Source organism: Triturus cristatus, chromosome 4_2 (assembly GCF_964204655.1).
Source record: "Triturus cristatus chromosome 4_2, aTriCri1.1, whole genome shotgun sequence".
In the NCBI taxonomy this organism is placed as follows: domain Eukaryota; kingdom Metazoa; phylum Chordata; class Amphibia; order Caudata; family Salamandridae; genus Triturus; species Triturus cristatus.
In genome coordinates, this window is record NC_140586.1 from 914,768,039 (window position 1) to 914,788,250 (window position 20,212).

General features: G+C 46.3%; 1 protein-coding gene across 9 annotated transcripts in view; it reads right to left on the minus strand.

Annotated features, from left to right (window-relative positions):
• Nucleotides 1–20,212, minus strand: part of SZT2 (SZT2 subunit of KICSTOR complex) — a 937,318-nt gene that overhangs the window by 512,573 nt on the left and 404,533 nt on the right. For all 9 annotated transcript variants that reach the window (XM_085602961.1, XM_085602966.1, XM_085602963.1 and 6 more), the window contains one exon: nt 7,165–7,281. In XM_085602961.1, the coding sequence (XP_085459087.1) occupies nt 7,165–7,281 (117 nt within the window). The remainder of the gene's footprint in view (nt 1–7,164; nt 7,282–20,212) is intronic.

Below are 20,212 nucleotides of genomic sequence, written 5' to 3' on the forward strand. Positions count from 1 at the left end.
ATATGCTACTTACCAGTATGCATCTGTTCTTGGCATGTAGGGCTGCTGACATTCATATCTGTGCATAGATCGCCGCCTAGTGTTGGGTCCGGATGATTGCACATTGTTGTCCTGGAAGAGTCTTCGAAGTATCACGAGATAGGTGGCTCCTCCCCTGGACTACAGTGCGCATGGGCATCCTCTCCATCCTTAGATTGTTTTTCGCCATTGTGGCAGTGATGGAGTAGATACAGTAAGTGATGACCATGCTATACAGTAATTCTGAGTGCTGCAGCCGCTACAGGTGCCGGGGAGGAGGGTGGACGATATGAATGTCAGCAGCCCTACATGCCAAGAACAGATGCATACTGGTAAGTAGCATATTCAGTTCGAGGCATGTGGGCTGCTGAATTCATATCTGTGCATAGATTATATAGCAGTCCCTCCATTAGCGGCGGCTGCCCGTGCCAGCTGCAGCAGTCTGAAAAAGAGTTTTGAGAACAGCCTGTCCTACAGCTGCCTGCTGTTTTGCGTGTACATCTACACAGTAGTGTTTGGTAAATGTATGTATAGTGGACCATGTGGCTGCTCTACATATTTCCTGTAAAGGAATGTTTCCTAGGAAAGCCATGGACGCCCCTAACTTTCGTGTTGAGTGGACTCGTGGGGGAATCGTTAATGTGCGTTTAGCTTTTTGATAGCAAATACATTTAACGATCCATCTGGCTATCCCTGCTTTGGAAATGGCGTTGCCCTTGTGTTGTGGAGAAAAGGCAACGAAAAGTTGTTTTGTTTTCCTAAAATCCTTTGTTCTGTCTATATAGTACATGAGGGCCCTCTTTATATCTAGTGTATGGAGCATTCTCTCTGCGACATTTTGTGGATTTGGAAAGAAAACAGGCAGTTCAATAGTCTGATTCATGTGGAACTGCGAGATCACTTTAGGCATGAATTTGGGGTTGGTACGTAGTACAACTCTGTTTGCGTGAACCTGTATGAATGGCTCTTGAATGGTTAGTGCCTGGAGTTCACTAACTCTTCTTAACGAAGTGATTGCCACTAAGAAAGCTACTTTCCAGGTGAGGAATTGAATCTCACATGAATGGAGAGGTTCAAAAGGTGAACCCATTAATCTGGTGAGGACCACATTGAGGTTCCACACTGGTGCCGGTGGGTGTCTTGGGGGAATCACTCGTTTGAGTCCCTCTAAGAATGCTTTGATGGCAGGCACTCTGAATAAAGAGAGGTGCTGCCTGTTTTGAAGATAGGCTGCTATCGCGGTTAAATGTATACGTATGGAGCTGTATGCCAGATTGCATCAGTATAAGTGTAAGAGGTAACAGATGATGTTTTGAATGGATGCATCCAGCGGGTTAATGTAATTGTTGTTGTAGTAAATGACAAACCTTTTCCATTTAGCCGCATTGCAAGCTCTGGTTGTGGGTCTTCTGGCCTCCTTGATGATATCCATACATTCAGGTGGCAGGTTTAGGTAGCCAAACTCTAAGACTTCAGGAGCCAGATTGCCAGGTTCAGCTGTTGCGGATCTGGGTGCTGAATTTCGCCATGGTTCTGCGTTAAAAGTGCGGGTGTGATCCGCAGCCTTTGATGCGGCACCACGGAAAGTTCTAGAAAGGTGGTGTACCATGGTTGGCGTGCCCATGTTGGAGCAACTAGGATGAGTGTCAGTGAGTGTTGTCGCAGTTTGCGTGCCACTAGCGGTATTAATGGCGCTGGGGGAAAAGCGTACGCAAATCTGCCTGACCAGTTCATCCATATCGCATTGCCCTGCGACTGTGGGTGCGGGAACCTGGCGGCAAAGTTTCGGCATTTTGTGTTTTCCCTTGTGGCGAATAGGTCTATCTCTGGATGACCCCACTGTTGGAAGTACGGTTTGAGTACTGATGGATGTAGCTCCCACTCGTGCATTTGGTGGCTGTGTCTGCTGAGCAGATCCGCCATCTGGTTGTCTTTGCCTGGGAGGTGTTCCGCCATGAGGAACATGTTCCTTTGAATGGCCCACTTCCACATGCTCTGAGCCAGATGAGACAACTGTGGAGAGTGTGTTCCTCCCTGCTTCTGTATGTAGTACATGGCAGTCATGTTGTCCGTCCGGATCAACACGACTTTGTTGCATAAGTGTACTTTGAATGCCTTCATGGCTAGGAAGACTGCCATCAGTTCCAGAAGGTTGATGTGCATCTTCTTTTGCTGTGTTGTCCATAGTCCCTGCACTGTGTAATTGAGTACATGAGCTCCCCATCCCTGGAGAGAGGCGTCCGCCGTCAGTATTATTTGCGGAACAGGCTCTTGGAACGGTCGGCCTTTGCAAAGGTTTTGTGGGTTCCACCAATGCAGAGAGTTGTATGCCCGACCGCTCACCAACACTAGGTCTGTTAATTGTCCTTGAGCCTGATTCCATTGACGTGCCAAGCACTCCTGAAGCGGGCGCATATGTAGTCTCGCGTGCGGGACTATGAAAATGCAGGAGGCCATCATGCCTATCAACTGCATGAACACTCGCGCTGGAAGGGAGTGTTGAACTTTGTGATCAGCAGTTGCATGCTGTTGATCCTCACTAGATTTGGCTGAGCTGTGGCTGCCAGAGTGTTTATGGTCGCGCCCAGGTACTGTCGTACGTGTGCGGGTTGGAGATGTGATTTTGGGTAATTTAGTGAGAATCCCAGACTGTGAAGAAGGTGAATGGTGAGGGACATGTGGCTGGCACATTGCTGGGCTGACTTTGCCTGAACAAGCCAGTCGTCCAGGTAAGGGAAGACGTGAATGTGTTGTCTTCGTAGATGTGCCGCCACTGTTGCTAGGCACTTGGTAAAGACCCTGGGTGCTGTTGTTACTCCGAAGGGGAGAACTTTGAACTGATAATGGTGATCCTGAATAGTGAACCTGAGATATTTTCTGTGTGATGGGTGTATGGGTATGTGGAAATACGCATCTTTCAAATCCAGGGTGGCTAGGAAGTCTCCCTGACTGAGTAACGGTAGAACCTGCTGTAGGGTGAGCATATGGAAATGCTCTGACAGAATGTAGTGGTTGAGGGGTCTCAGGTCTAGTATAGGTCTGAGAGATCCATCCTTTTTTGGGATTAAGAAGTACAGAGAGTACACCCCTGTCCCTTGTTGGTTTACGGGCACGACTTCTATTGCACCTTTTTGCAGCATACTTAGTACTTCCTGCTGCAATAATGCCAAGTGCTCTACGGACATAGGACGGTGCTTTGGCGGTATGTTGGGTGGAGTGGACGTTCATTCTAGACAGTAACCGTACTGGATAATTTCCCTGACCCACCTGTCTGTGGTGATGGACTTCCAGACTGACAGGAACTGTTGGAGTCTCCCCCCAACAGGTTTTATGTGGTCGGGGGGCAGGGTGAGGGCGTCACTGTTTGTTTTTGGGGGAGGACCTGGTGTTGCCGTACCCACGTCCTCTGCCTTTGGTGCTGGATCCACGATATCCACCTCTATTGTTTTTATCATAGGTGCTTTGCGTCCCCCCTTTATTGTACTGCTGCTGTGACCCCTGACCTCTAGCAGCTCCTCTATTCCCGGGGCACCGAAAGGAGCCACTCCGAAACTGCTGCGACTGCAGAGCCCCCATTGATTTTGCAGTTTGTGTCTTTTTAAATTTTTTCGAGGGTAGTGTCAACCTCGGGGCCAAATAAAAAGTCTGGGTTGACCGGTTGATTTAAGATATTGTTCTGAATTTCAGGTTTGAAGCCTGAGATTCTTAACCATGCATGCCTCCTCAACATTACGCTTGTGTTGATCGCCCTTGCTGCAGTGTCGGCTGCATCCAGTGCGCATTTGATGGACGCATTTGTAAGGAGTTGGCCCTCTCTGATAAGGAGCTCTGCTGCCTCTTTGTATTCATCTGGCAAATGTTGTAGCAGTGATTCTAGTGTGTCATAGTGTGACCTATCATAACGGGCCAGGAGTGCCTGGGTGTTGGCAATGCGCCAGATGTTTGCGGCTTGCGCTGCTATCCTTTTGCCTGATGTCTCCAGCACTTTGGACTCCTTGTCGGGGGGAGGAGCATCACCCGTTATTTGCGAATGTGCTCGTTTGCGAGCATTAGCAACAACCATGGAGTCTAATGGTAACTGACCCTTAATGTACATAGGGTCTCCGGATGCAGGCTTGTATTTTTTTTTCGATTCTGGGGTTCAACACCCGTGCCCTGGTTGTTTCTTTAAAAATGTCTTTTGCAGGTTTCAGAACTCTCTTCAACATTGGCAGAGTTTTGACGGTTTTCTCAGAGGAGGCGAACGTGTCCACTAAGTAATCTTCCTCTACAGGGTCAGAATGGAGTTCCACTCCATGATTGGCAGCAGCCCGTTCTATGAGGGCATTAAAGGCAGCAGTGTCCTCTGTGGGAGATGTCTTTATATTATAAAGCTGCGTGTCAGGAGTATCTGGTGCGCTACCCTGGTCGGTGGGGTCATCCCATGCCTGATCTGGGTCTTGCATGTGATCATCAGGATCGATATCCACCGGGTAGGTGGTATCATCCCCTATATAGTCCTCTCCGGCGTCTGCCTCTGAATGCGTAGGAGAAAAAGACGGTGGGTCCTGAAGGAAGGGTGGAAAGGTTTCATGAAGCACTGGTGCGGAACCTACTGGCAGTTTTTGTTTCAAAGGAATCTTGTATGAGTCCAAAGCCTTCTCTGGTGTGATTTTCCGCTTGCGGAGCATCAGCCTACCAGTGTCAGCGTCGATAAAGTGTGCCTGTGAAGGCTCGATATCGATGTGTCCAGTGGATAGTGTCTGTGTTTGGTGGACACTTGTCCGAATTTCGAACATTTTCGGTGCCTTGGGCGGCGGCAATCCAAATGTGATGTGCGCCGGCGCCGAGTGTGCTTTTGCGGCCTTGTGCGTTTCGGGACCCTAAGTAGGTTGGAGGGTTGCCCGGTCCCTGATGCGTTGCAACGACGCTGAGACCTGTTGCAAGGTGAACGCAGATGGCGCTTTGGAACCGACAGGCACCTTGGAGGCAGGCGTCGAAGCGGTATCCGATTTATTCCCAGCTCCTTGGAGCTGATGATTTGGCAGGCGCCGCACCCTTTGATGTCGACGCAGACGGATCGACCACCTTGACCTTGGTGGGTTGGGCCGTAATCTTCGGTGCCATAGGCCGAGGCGCCTTGTGGGGACCGAGGGCCTTCTTCTTTGGTTCGGTGCCCGAACCCGTTGCGGTGAGCTCGGCTCCGAAATCTCTTTTGGTGTGTTCGGTGCCGATGACCTGTGCCGGCGTCGAAGGAGTGGAGGGCTTCGAGGCCTTCGATCCGATCGCAACCAGTTTCACTTTCGGTTTCGATGTAGCCGGTGCGACGGACGGTTTCGATTTCACTGAAGGAAATCCAGTTGTCTTCGATATTAATGGCTCCTGTGAATTGTTCGAGGCCGGACCTTGAGGCGGGGCCGAAGAACTGTGTGACTGATCTTGGGTAAGGCCCGCAGGCGATCCCTCGACCTGAGCCTTATGACGACTTTGTATCGTGGCCTCCGTATCGACGGGTTGGCCTAGCTCTTCGCTGGAGCTATCTTCCTCGGCCCCAAGGGCCTCATTGTAGTCTCCTACCTCGTCGAAGATCACCTCATCATCGTCTTCCGATCGGGATTCATGTTCGGAAGCGTGGCTGGAGTCTATGTCTTCTACACTCTCGGCTTCCTCATCCTCGGTGCTGAAGATGTTGACCAGGGCAGGCGCCGATTGCTGTGCCTCCAATTGCACTGCCCGTCGATTCCGCAGAGTCTTCTTCGAGCGGAACCGGGCGCAGGCCATACATTTCGACTCATCATGATCCGGTGAGAGACATTTGTTGCACACCGGATGGACATCGACGTGTGGGTATTTCGCATGGCATAAAGGACATCTCTTGAAAGGAGTCCTCGATTCCATCGTCGAGCGGTGATCGATGTTCGGACCGAAGCGGATCCGAAAAGCGTGAAGAAAGTACTAAAACACAAAATAAACTTGTCGATACCGAACGCGAACAATACCGACGCGATCTAAAGGCCTTTTGGCCTTAAACTAAAGTTTCCGAACTTGAGCTAAGATAAGCACATCCGAACCCAATGGCGGAAAAAAACAGAATGGAGAGGATGCCCATGCGCACTGTAGTCCAGGGGAGGAGCCACCTATCTCGTGATACTTTGAAGACTCTTCCAGGACAACAATGTGCAATCATCCGGACCCAACACTAGGCGGCGATCTATGCACAGATATGAATTCAGCAGCCCACATGCCTCGAACTGTGCTTTGGAAAGGGTGCTAAGTAATGGATGGAGTGAGACGTCTGGAATGAGGTACGCAATAATACACTCACCTGAATACTTCTGGGATTTAAGGACTTTGTGGGATTAGACAGTTTGCTTCAAAAGACATTCTGTCTGCAAGCATTAACCAATTAAATTGTTTGGTGACTACAGGGATTTGGTTTCATTTTCTTAGACGGGCTGCTGGCCTTACTGCTACACTCAGTCACACTTGAAACAACAGGTTATATTTTTGGGGGGTTAACTCCTGAAACCAGCCATAACACAAATCTAGTTGGGTGGATATAAGCATCCCCTTAGCTGTGGCTCATTTGCCACACAAATTGGCTGTGATATTTTATTTAAATTTGCGAAATTATAAAAAGTAAGCTTTCACCACTCGGTAGACTCTTGATCTTACAGTAACAAAGGGATGGTTTTATGTTGATAGAGAGCCAGTTTAAAAAAGATTTTTAGGATATCTACTGAATGTATAAATGATTCATATTTTGTTCAAGGTATTCCAGAACTGCATAATTGATCAGGCACTCATGGGTGTAAGCTGGACTTTCCTGGAATAAGTGTTTAAAGTTCTTCCCAAACTTAAAGGGAAGTGGAGTCTACATGAGCATCTTCGCTTCTTTCAGTCACTTATGGTCAAATATCCAAAAGATTAAATTGGATTCAAATAATAGCAAACTAGTCATCAGACAGTTAACGGCGGCAATTACAAGACGGTTCGAGTATGCTTCTGAGCAAATGAAGAAAAATGTCTTTGTTTGCTCAGATACCCCATCTAACCCTCTAACGGTCAGTGTGGGTCGGGCACCACGGATGGTGTGTTAGGTCACAATGGAGTGCATCTCTGAAAAGCTCAATGTTAAAGGTCACCGCTGCCTGAATATGGTCTCACCTTTCATCACTAGAGGATGGAAATCGATCTAGTGCTGGCACCATTTCTTCATCAGAGCGGAATGAGGAAGACTGTCCTGGTGAGCGGGTGAAGGAGGCGCTGCTTTCCGAAGCATACCTACAAGAGACAGCAACAGAGGCCATTACCAGAAGCACAATTTTGGAGAAAACAGTGTTCTCTTGATAACAACAGTAAAATATAATCCTGGTAGTTCTTTTGTTAGCCCAATATAAAAAGTTAATTTCCTTTAGTAACAATATTTCAGGTGGATACTATACCTTCAGCACAATCCTCGCCTTATGGATATTCCCTAGACACTAGATTGGATCGAGAAAAGTTTCCAGCAGTTGATTGCCAGTGCTACCATGTGGCTTTCAAATGTTACCACACCTACCTGTGTACGGTGCTCACTGGTGTGTTGATGTTTGATCCTTATATTTGTCTCTGTTCAACTGAGACGTGCAGAGAAGGATCAAAGGGGGTTAAAGACTGCAGATTATACAACAGCAAAGCAACAGCTGTAATCTTTGGATTTCATTTAGAATGACTGTCCGAAGGGGAGGAGGAAGGGTGGTTAGGAGCCTATGGGAAGATAGATACAGTACCCATCAGAAATATTAATAATATCCTTAAGCAATGCCCTCTTGAAGGTGGGACTGAATAGTACTGATTAACTAAGGAAATGATGTAGCAGAGCCCTTGTGAAGAATCCATCACTCCTCGCATGAGCCAACAGTAATATCTGGCAATGGTATGTAGTGAAGACCAAGTGGCCACCCGGCAAATGTCAGCCACTGTGACTTCCCTTAGATCCACCACTGCCCTTACAGAGTAGGCATAAATGTCAGCAGACAAGGTCTTTCGTGGCCGATGTGCAGCAGTTGCTGGCATCTCTTAGGCTTACCTGTGCCACAAAAGGAGTGTTTGGACTGCTGCAGGGTCTGTCCCAGATGGGTGGGTTGAACAATCTCTGTGCACTGCTCAGGATGGATCTGGAATGCTGGCAAATGTCTGTTCATTGATGATGGCCTTTAGTGCTGCGATACGTCTGTGCATTGCAGAGGATGGATCTTGAATGCTGACAAATGTCTGTTCATTGATGATGGCCTTTAGTGCTGCGATACGTCTGTGCATTCGAGAGGATGGATCTTGAATGCAGGCAAATGTCTGTTCATTGATGATGGCCTTTAGTGCTGTGATACGTCTGTGCATTGCAGAGGATGGATCTTGAATGCTGGCAAATGTATGTTCATTAAGATGGCCTTTAGTGCTGCGATACGTCTGTGCATTGCAGAGGATGGATCTTGAATACTGGCAAATGTCTGTTCATTGATGATGGCCTTTAGTGCTGCGATACGTCTGTGCATTGCTGAGGATGGATGTTGAATGCTGGCAAATGTCTGTTCATTGAAGATGGCCTTTAGTGCTGCAATACGTCTGTGCATTGCAGAGGATGGATCTTTGGTGTTGAGAAATGTCTGTTCATTGATGATGGCCTTTAGTGCTGCGATACGTCTGTGCATTGCAGAGGATGGATCCTCGGTGTTGACAAATGTCTGTTCATTGATGATGGCCTTTAGTGCTGCGATACGTCTGTGCATTGCAGACAATGGATCCTTGGTGTTGACAAATGTCTGTCCATTGATGATGGCCTTTAGTGCTGCGATACGTCTGTGCATTGCAGAGGATGGATGTTGAATGCTGGCAAATATCTGTTCATTGAAGATGGCCTTTAGTGCTGCAATACGTCTGTGCATTGCAGAGGATGAGTCTTGAATGCTTGCAAATGTCTGTTCATTAATGATGGCCTTTAGTGCTGCGATACATCTGTGCATTGCAGAGGATGGATCCTTGGTGTTGACAAATGTCTGTTCATTGATGATGGCCTTTAGTGCTGTGATACGTCTGTGCATTGCAGAGGATGGATCCTCTGTGTTGACAAATGTCTGTTCATTGATGATGGCCTTTAGTGCTGCGATACGTCTGTGCATTGCAGACGATGGATCCTCTGTGTTGACAAATGTCTGTTCATTGATGATGGCCTTTAGTGCTGCGATACGTCTGTGCATTGCAGACGATGGATCCTTGGTGTTGACAAATGTCTGTTCATTGATGATGGCCTTTAGTGCTGCGATACGTCTGTGCATTTCAGAGGATGGATCTTGAATGCTGGCAAATGTCTGTTCATTGATGATGGGCTTTAGTGCTGCGATACGTCTGTGCATTGCAGAGGATGGATCCTTGGTGTTGACAAATGTCTGCATTGGTGAGGTTGAATGTTCAATGCTAGTTAACGTCTGTGCTTTGGTGTAGATCACGTTTCAGTGCAGACAAATCTCGGGCATTGAAGATGCCCCTTCAATACTGACAAATATCTGTGCTTTCGTGATGGTGGCTATTCAGAAATGACAAACATCTGTGATTTGGTGTGGATGACTCTTCAGTGCTGACAAATTACTGTACTTTGATGAGGACAGCTTCAGTGCTGACAAAACTCTTCCACATATGATTCAACCAAGAAGAACACCATCTTCCTCAGTCCAAAACCCTGTGGAGGAGCCGGATCTCATGCTAGGACAGCAATGCAAAACACTTACAGCCCACAGAATAAGGCTTTGCATCCAAGAGGCAGAGGGCTTAACTTTGTAATGCAAGAAGGCTATCCTGGCTTATTATTTGCAGTGATGACAGACACCATTTTTTCTCCTCACAAACTGAAGCTCCACTAGGCAGCTGTACTCTTGATCGCTCTTCTTAAGGGGATATTCCTTGTAGACCATTTCACTTCAGAGGAAAACAAAGGTTTCCCTTTAAGCATCTTGCCGGGTAATGTTTTTTGTCCGTCGTGGGTGTGCATGGATCTGCTGGGACTACAGGATCCTCTATGTCTTCCCGCCACAGCCTCAGATGAAAAGGGTTTGGTACTCTGATCTCCTAAATTGAGCTACTGGGGATTCCAAATGCCAGTAGAAGAGTGGCAAACGCCGAGCATTGCTAGCGATGTGGTTGACAGACAAATGTATTAGCACTGGCCCAGATGTAGGTGTCCGACCTAAAACATGGCTGGAGGAGGTTTGGTGAGGGTACTCCTGGAATCGTGCAGTGTATTGTTAATGTAGGGAAAAGGTAAAGGGGCACAACTGTAATGCAAATCACTCAATCAGAAACAGGAAAAAGAAAACCTTAATTGTCTTTTAATATCTACCTTAATTGTCTTAATAGCTGCGTTCACACTTCTCAGATTGGATACCTAGGCTAAAAGTGTCTCAATGTGCCCTGAACACATGCAGCTCTACGTAGGCTGCATGCTCCCAAAGTGACTCCTTTGTCTCCTCAGTCCAGTGGCTTCAGACGAAGCAGCTATCTGGGGGACGGGGCGATATGTACTGAGTCCCTGATTGTCTGCCTGGTGTCTGTTAGGTACCACCACATTCGTTTTAAAGTTGTAACCTCTGAAGGGGCTGCTGAAGTTTTCCCTCACCCGTCGGCACCATGGACGCAGTCCCAGTCATGACTCATTCTCCAGACATAGCAACACCAGAGCATATTTGGAGCCAATCAGTGTCCTGACATCAGTTCCTGAAACTTTTTCAGCGCCCTATTGTAGTGCCTGTTAGATAAACCGAGAAAACAATGACCGACAGTGTTTGCACACCTTGAGATCTTATTAGTTACAATTTTAACTGATCAAGAGGAAGTGAGGTGTTTAATATATTGTTAAAAAAGTTAAGTAACTTTTTCCTCTGATGGATACATCTTCACAGATGCCTCAACTAAAGAAGGAGTACCAAAGCACTACCTCCCTGGGAGGCAGGATTTATCAGTGCGGGTTGCCCAACAACATTATGCAGCACAGTCCGGGCAAACTGCCTGTCGCTGTATGCCTGGTGTTTAGCAATATGCAAGCAAAGACGACAACGTGGCTACCCACTACGTGGAACCAACTATTCACTCTGTTCCGCTGTGTACTTTCAAACCCACCTGCCATAGGTTTTTATCCCTGAAAGGGCAATCCCTCATTAAAGTATAGTGCAAAATCTCCCATACCAGTTTTAATTCTTCGATTCACACCCCAACTCTTCACAAACTACCTCAACCACATACATCATACGGCATCCTCTTAAAAGATCTCCCCCAAAGTGACCTTTAAGAGTACCCATAGGGCATTGCAGCGCCGGCCCAACGATGAGCACTGCCACATGGTGAAGCATGACATCCCCTATGCAAATTACACCAGATCTACTACCCTCCAGGCAACAACCGCTCATTAATCAAACAAATCATGGAAATCATCTCCTCCAAACCTGGACAACACTGCGCACACATCTTCCTCGGAGACTTCAACCTTCACTGGAACGATCACAACGACCCCACAGTCAATAGCCTAAAACCCTTCCTCACTGACCTTAACCTAGTCCAAATCTGGGACAGCCAGACACACAACCTGGGTACTACACTGGATCTCGTCATTGCTAGACCAAATTTCATCAAACTTGAATCGATCGTCCCCTCTGATTGGTCAGATCACCACTACATCACCTTCCTTATAACCGAACCAACTAAGACACATAAACCCCAACTTAAGAAACGCAAACAATGGAAAAGGAACACCCGTGACATTAACCTCAACGATCTAACATGCCTCCGCAACAACGTACTACTGCCGCCAGCAGACATGACAGAGGTCCTTGACCTCACTAACCACTACAACAACTCGATGACTAGCATTCTTGACGGGGGAAACATCCTTTAATCCGAAGTTTTAACAACGCATACATTTACCACGCATATTATACAACGCAAGGACAGTTGCCACGCAAGTCATTACAATGCATTTCAACAGTACTTCATTTATCACATGAATAATGCTCATCGGTAGGTGGCAGTGTTGTACAGAAGGTTTAGGGCTTAAGGCTGCATATAGCCGTGTTGTGGTGTATGTCCTGGAATTAGGCTTCAGAAAAATAAGTAACACATTATCTCCATGTGCCTCCATTGCCTTGACTTATTACTAGTAGGTCTGGCCAGCACCAATGTGGCTGAGGCTGTTCTTTCAAGAATGGCATGGCATCGGGACATTGTCTGTAGACGGTGCATTGTGGAGAGGACAGCTCTTTCTTTTTAGGAATGTAGTATGGATGAGTCCCCATTCTGGGCGCACTTTCTGGCTACCTTTTATTTATCTTGCATGCCTACAATTTACTTAGGGGACAGATAAATATATTTTTCAGGCTTATTGGTGCTAAGGTGGCAGACGCTATCCTGACCTTGGTAACAGGAAGAGTCACATAGCGTATTTCTAATTTTATGGTCCAAACAACACTGCACGTTTAAATTAGTTTATAATTAATATAAAAAAACACCAAGTAATAGTATGCGTGGAAAAACCGTATGTGGAAGTGGATTGTGTGGTAAATGTATTTTTAATGTGAGTTAATGTAAATGAGTGGTAATGTATGCGCGGTAAAATCTGCGATGTAAAAGCGTGCGTGCTAAAAAAACACATTGTAATGTCATACAACCTCTTGACGCAGTTGCGCCCTTCCAGATAAAAAGAAAGTCCTCTAAAGACTCCAAACCATAGTTCAATGGGAGCCTACATGACCAAAGACGCAACCCGAGACTAGCTGAACCGACAAGGAGATCCTCACCATCGCTAGAGCACCTTAAGCAACTGAGATCTCGAAGAAGCACCGATAACAAACACATCAGACTCTCAAAAGCAAATTTCTTCAAACTTCAGCTAAACAAGGCTAGAGATCGCCCAAGGAAACGGTTTGAAATTATCAAGCAACAATCTGCTCAACAAGCCAACGCTTCCACATTAGGTCCAAACTCCCAACCAAGCTGCAACATATCTGCCTCCCACTTCCTTGAAAATTCAAAAAATATAGAAAATGAACTCCAAACAGCAAACGAACACCTCAAAAAAATACCTCCACCTACCCCCCACTCACCCCCGTTTGTACAAACCCCTAACCAAATCGTACTCGCCCTCAAAAAGAAAGCGTCCTGGAACCCTTTCAAAACTCTGAACGAAAATGACATTCTCCAGATCTTAACATCACCTAAACCATCAAATCACTTCTGCAACGCTCTTCCAGCTAATATATTCAGAAAGATCAAAACTTCTCTAATTCCCCTCTGGACAAAGATAGTGAATGCCTCCCTACTGCAAGGAACCCTTCCGAGCTGCCTAAAAACAGGTCAGGTAACCCCATTTAAAAAAAGAACACAGCTGACCACACAATCCCAGATAACTACAGTCAAATGTCCCCTATTCCTACCCTAGCAAAACTACTGGAGAAATGAGTCCATTCCCAACTATGCAGCCACATAGCTCAATTCCACCGCATTGACCAGTTCCAATCAGGCTTCCTTCAGAACCATAGCACGCAAACAGCCATGACACACATTGTTGACGATGCGCTTAGAATACTAGACCAAAATGAATCCTCCTAGACCTATCCTCAGCCTTCGATACGGTCAAACACAATAGTCTCCTAGACTTACTTGAACAAAGAATGGGGTTATCTGGGAATGTCCTAAAATGGTCGCCTCCTTCCTAGACAGCCGAACGCAAAGAATCAAGCTCAACCAATTGATGTCCATCACCATGGCGGTCACCCTAGGAGTCCCTCAAGGTTCCTCCCTATCACCTACTCTCTTCAATCTATTCATGGAGCCCTTAACCAAAATTCTGAAATTCTCCAATGTTCACTATCACATAGGTTGATACCCAACTACACCTAAAAGTATCATCACCAGATGATTTCCGCTCACTCAATACAACTCTGCAAAAACACACAACTGACTAACCAGAAACCACCTCAAACTCAATGTGCACAAAACTGAATTCCTCTTAATTACCCCTCTGCGTGGACACGTCAACATTGAAGACTGGATGAAACACTTAACAGCCTTCAACTGCAAACCACACATCATAGGCTCCACAAGATCTCTAGGAATAACAATCGTCAAAAATCTCAACATGCAGGAACATATCAGTTCAGCCACCAGAGGAGCAAACTTTCATATGAAAATTATTAGAAAACTAAAATCCTTCCTTCCCGTCGATGACCTCAAATCAGCAGTGCAAGCCCTAGTAATATCCAGATTAGACTAAGGGAATACAACCTTATGAGGTCTGCCGATATCCAGACTGGCACCACTAAAAGCCTCTCTCAACGCGCCGCAAGACTTGTCACCAGCTACAAAAAGAACAACCACATCACCCCTGATCTAAGGGCACTAAACTGGCTCCCTTTTGAGGCAAGATCACAGCTAAAAATCGCCTGTATGGCACACAAAGACTTGCAATTCAGCACACCGAAGTATCTAGCCGATAAACTGGAACTATCAGGCGGTAGCAGAACATCGAGAAGCACCAGCACCTGGCTATTGAAACCGCAAAAATTCTGGAAGAAAATAATGAAATACAACCGTACTTTCTCAGGTCTAGCCCCTAGATCTTGGAATGCCCTGCCTCCGGAAATTAGAATGAACCCTTCTAGCACCTCCTTCAAAAATTAAGTCAATCTGCTTTTAATAAACAAATTCCTACCCGACCCAAACACTTAACTTGCTCTCCAAACAGAACTTACACCTGATTTTAAAGACCAATGACTATCACACTCTTGAGTACCCCTGGACCCACTACTAATGTTTGACATCAAGTATGCTCTCCTTACTTTGTACTCTCATTTTGTACCTATTGTATTAAACTTTCTATGTGATGTAACTTTTGTAAAGCGCTCTGATACCCTTCCAGGGTCTGGTGCGTCCTATATAAAACTTTTCAAATAAAAAAAAAAAATAGATAAATGGAGCTCAGCTGAACAGACTTATAGTCCACTGCATAGATGGCAAGTTTTCCTTTAGCTTATGTGTGACATTTCCATGTTTATAATGTCCTTAGGTGACATTTGTAGGAAGCAGGCTCTGTATACACGAAACCAAAATGAGGTATAGTGCGCACAGAGTTCAGTGGAACCCCGAAGATAGGCAGAGGTGAAAGTAGATAGCACCTTACTCTCTATTTGCGGTAGAATGGGCGCAAATGATGTCACACACTCAAAGACTAAATTCAGACCAATTTGATTTGTATGAATTGTATGAAAATATTAAATAGTTGTATTTATTTTCTAGAAACAAGCAAGCCTGGCACAGGTAAGTGTTTTTGATAATTTTCAAGGCAGGCTAAACATTACAAGCAAGCTGAATAAAAATTACTTTGTTACAGGTTTGTAAATGCTTTCAATACATTAGAAATTACTGTTAGATTACTTTCCATTACTTTGCAGATTACTTTTTCTACTCAGTGGGATACACCGAAAAGGCACATTGGGACATTTCCTAGAGAAAAGATAAGTAAGCAATTTTTAGTTCTTCACAGTTTTTTTAAAGTTCAATGTAAAAACCAAATCCACACAACTTTTTTTCAAGGAAAGACAGTCAATGTATTCCTAAGGAGAGAAATGAAGTTATCGGTTAATAGGTATGTACTTTGTGTGGGAGATGGTATTCTGGGGTTAGAACCAGGCTTCCCCGAGGGTCAAGGATGCACTCTCAAAAGGCCCTCAGCGGCACTAGGGCAGGAGGGTGCAGAGTGCTGAGGCCCAATGTTACCCAATGTCGATAGGGAGCCTCTGGTTGGTGGCTGCTCACAAGCAGGCCACAGGGTTGTGGGAGCAAAGCTCCTGGTGTTAGGCACAGGGCAAAGGGGGATCCGAGTTAGCACCCAAAGTACACCGCAGCGGCACAGGGACGGCTGGGTGCAGGGTGCTGTTTTGGCATCGAGTACCCTGTTGTTTTCAATGGGGGTTCTTCAGTTGCAACAAAGACTGCAGGCTCAGGGACGAAGATCTTCTGGAGGTGACCACCGGTTGGAGAGGTAAGTTGGGATGCCTGGGGATGCTTGGACACCATCGGTTGGGCCACCTAAGTCCGTGGGACTTTGGGTGCAGGGGTGTCTTTAGGCGTCAGGTTTTCTTACCAGCTCCAGTCGCGGGGATCCTCCAGAAAGAGCCTGCAGGCTTTGCTTGGAGTTTCGTGTCAGGTCAGATATCACCAGATCTCAGGTTAGGATCACCGGGAAACAACCTCGTGGTGTTGGGCCACTCGAACTCAGGTTGTGGGAGTCAAGTGCAGACTCATGGTTTTGGCTAGAGTCTGTTGGTGAGCAAATCCGGTGCTCATGGGAGACAAAGTCCTTCTTGTGGAAGGCAGGGCAGGTTCTCGGGGTTCTTGAGGTTTCTGGCTGCAGGACACACCGGGATTCCGCTGGAGCAGGTTTGAGGTAGGGACAGGCCGGTAGGGCTGGGGCCAAGTCAGTGGGCGTCCTCCTCCTCTTAGTTTCAGCACGGCTCTGCTGTCCTTCTTCTTGGTCGGTTCTTGTCTGAGGAGGCAAGGTTCGGGTGGTCCCATAATACTACATTTAGGTGCATTAAAGGTAGGTAAAGATTGGGATCAATGGGTGCCTTCCTTGGTGTGGGTACACCCCTATTGTGCCACCCTCCAGTGGGAGGGGGGCATATGCCTCACTCTGGTTGGCTGGGTCCCTCCATCTGCAAGATGGCGGTGACTGAGAGTTGTGCTTCACCTTAGGGGCGGCTTTGGCAAAGGTGGGCACACCTCCCTTCCTCACTTGGTTTTCCTGCCGATTCTCCCAGAATGGTGGTCAGAACCAGTGGGGGCCAGTTGCTGGAAGCAGCAAAGGCCTGGGGAAGCTCACAAAGGTGGCAAGCATTTGAAGCTTCCCCTTCGTGGACCCTGCCCATCCTGGGGAGGAGGCTTGGCAGCTCGTCCCAGGATGTGCATGGATTCAGACCCCCGAGAGCAGCAGGCTCTCAACCCAGGGGTCCAGAAAAATGTCTGGTGGTGGCAGCTGACAGGCAGCTACTCAGCCTGGACACTTGTTAGGTTGTTTTTCAGGGGACATCTTTAAGATGCCCTCTGTGTGCATTTTTAATTAAATCCTACACTGGCATCAGTGTGGGTTTAATGTGCTGAGAAGTTTGATACCAAACTTCCCAGTTTTCAGTAAAGCCATTAAGGTACTGTGGAGTTCGTAATGACAAACTCCCAGCACCATATACTCTTAATGGCATTACTGACTTACAATGTCTAAGAATTGACTTAGACACTGTAGGGGTACAGGGCTCATGCACCTATATGCTCACCACTGGTATAATGCACCCAGCTAGAGGGGTGGCTGACCTAGGCCAGGGCAGTGGGTGGTAGGCATGGCACACAGGGACTTGTGCCATGTTGACTCTTCACTTTGCTCTGCACCAAAACACGCAGCCTGCAATGGCAGGGTGTGTGTGTATATAAAGGTACAGGGCCTCTAAGGGTGGCACAATAAGGGCTACAGCCCTTGGAGACCTTCCCTGACCACAGTGCCCTTGATACCTGTAGTACCATTTACAAGGGACTGACCTGTGGCCAAAGAGTCCCAATTGGGTTTTTGTTTTTAATGCAGTTTTAGGGAAAGAACATAGGTCCTGGGTACCTGTTTGGGAGGAACCCAAGGCACACAAGGTTAAAACAGTTTACAAAAAGTGGGGGCAACCATGCAAAAAAGAGGGCACTTTCTTACAACATTGCATTGCCTTATGTGTGGCACTTCGAGTGACACTATCGCCAGGAGAATAAAGCAGTTATAGCCATGAAATGAGATGCAAAACAGAAATAACCACGTTCTGTACAATGTAAAAGTTTAGAAATAGTTTTAAAACATTTGAAAGACACTTAAATTGCTTAAAAAGTTGATGACCAAAATCCCTTCCCAGCATGCTCGCCCAGGAATTTACACATGCAAATCTACCTTTATAAATAATCCTGGACTTGTGCATACATGTCAACAAACCCGATTCATGCCGGAGACTCCCAAGATTCTTTTTTGAACCAAAAACAGCTTTATTCTATCTGTCTTCTGTCTAAATTTGCCTTTGCTTCAATGTGGATCAATGGGGAAAATGAAATCCCACACTTTTTTTTCCCTTCAGAATCTCCCTATTTCGAATGTCAAAATGTTGGCATTTATGCTACCGGTTGACCGGGCAGAAAAAGGGTTTCCCTAAGGCAGAACCAAGGGATCTTCATTGAAACAGAACAAGGGCTCTACAAGCGAGAAGGAGGATTGCAAAATTTCAGTCAGAATGTTAGATTTCAACTCTACCGAAAGCAATGCCGATTGCTTCAGCTGCCTTTCCAACAACAATAGTAATTCTCTGGGCCCTGGGGATTAACTATTGGGGAAAAGTACATATCAGGGCCCTGAGGAGGTGCTCAACAAAGAAAACATCAAAGTTTACCTTAACTTTTTCTCTTCCACACTTATTATCTCATCCACCTTCGAGGGTGGTCAGTGAAGTCAGGGCCATGGACATCCTCAGTGTGGGTGCAAATGAAGGCTTTGACTATGTGTGGGATGGTGCCCTAGCAAGCTTTGTCTTTGCTGCAGTCGCTATGGCTGAAGACTGCGAAGATTCAGCATCAGGGTTGGTGATGTTAACATCACCAAGCCCAGAGGAACGTGCTCCCCTTTGGAGAGTGGCCCAGAGGATACCAGAGCTGTTCTAAAACATCAAGAATAGCCACACCAAAGACCTGCTAGAGGTGAGCTGATTAAACCAGAAACGCTGGTCTCATCTTCTTCAGCATCAGGATTGTGTCTGACAAAGATGGAGACTATAGTGGTGAGAAACAGTGCTGAAGTTCCAAATAGCCACAGAAATAGGACTGTTCCCGCAACAAACACGAGGACCTCTACTTCCTATGGCGTTTCTGTGTTTATTGTGAGAAGATCGCTGAGAAAAGTATTTTTCTGGAAGATGACTTACTTCTGGGTGAAGGAGAGAACTTTACCATCATCTTATGGGCTTTTGCCAAAAATTACTTGGCTTCCAGCTATCTACTGGCTGGACCTTGGGGTCACGGAGGCACAAAATGTACAGACCGCAGCATTGTATCCAAAGCACCACATTCAGAAGTAATGCCAATCTGAAAGAGTCCTTTTCTTTTGGCACTTACAAGTCTAAAAGCCTGAACTTTTCAGAGAAATTTGACCTACATTATTGTTCAAAATGGATGAGGAATTAGTTCGTAAGATGGAAAGGTTCCAGATCCTCATCAATGAAGTGCAAAAAAAAAAAAAAGAACCAATGTCAGCCCACCAGCTGCCGCCTAATGTACTCCAGTCATGTCCGGAAGTGGAGTCGAAGCTGAGGCTGCCTGATGCCACCTGGTGGTGCAGGAGAGACATTGCTGGAGAGATGTTTTCAGACCAGTCAGGGGCCTGGAAGAGAATTCATAAGGTGAGAAATTGGTGAGCAAATGTGCCCATCAGGAAATAATATCACAATGTCCCCTGCTGGAGACTCTGTGTATGGAGTCAATACATGGGAAGCTTCACAGCAAGTATTTTCTGCTCCTCTGGTGACGTTCTCCTCTAATGCTTAGTTCTTTATCAAGCGCTGTGAGACCTCCATGATGCCTGGTAGTGACACACATGTACTTGCCTCATTTCCTTCTGTATATTGTGGTATGCCAACTTCACGTTATGGCACATGTTCAAGATCATAGTCTAGTGTTTGAACCTCACACCACTGCTTTCTCTTGGAATGCATATCCTATAGGGCTACAAGACAGTCGAATCTTGGTACCAAACAAAAAGCCTTTGACTCCTATTTAAAGATATGCTCTGGCCATGGACACATAATTGTAAGTGCTGCAAAAAGCCCTCAACTCAGGTTAGAGGTATATTGCACTGCCACCTCAGGGTTCCCAGGGCAACCTGAGGTAAGAATTATTCAAACATGGTTGTCTTGTAATCTCTCCTTCTTTCAGTGAAACAGCAAAGTTTGTGACTGTTCACCAGTAGGGCCAACAGAAGGAATGCTGGACTGCTATATAACCATGTAACTACTTTCTATTAGGAAAGCATAGTGCAAAGGCATGAGGTGCAGCGTTCACAACTACTGAAGAGAAGGTTGTTGGTGGTCAGCCACAGAGAAATGTGAAGAGCAATATCCACATTTTTGAA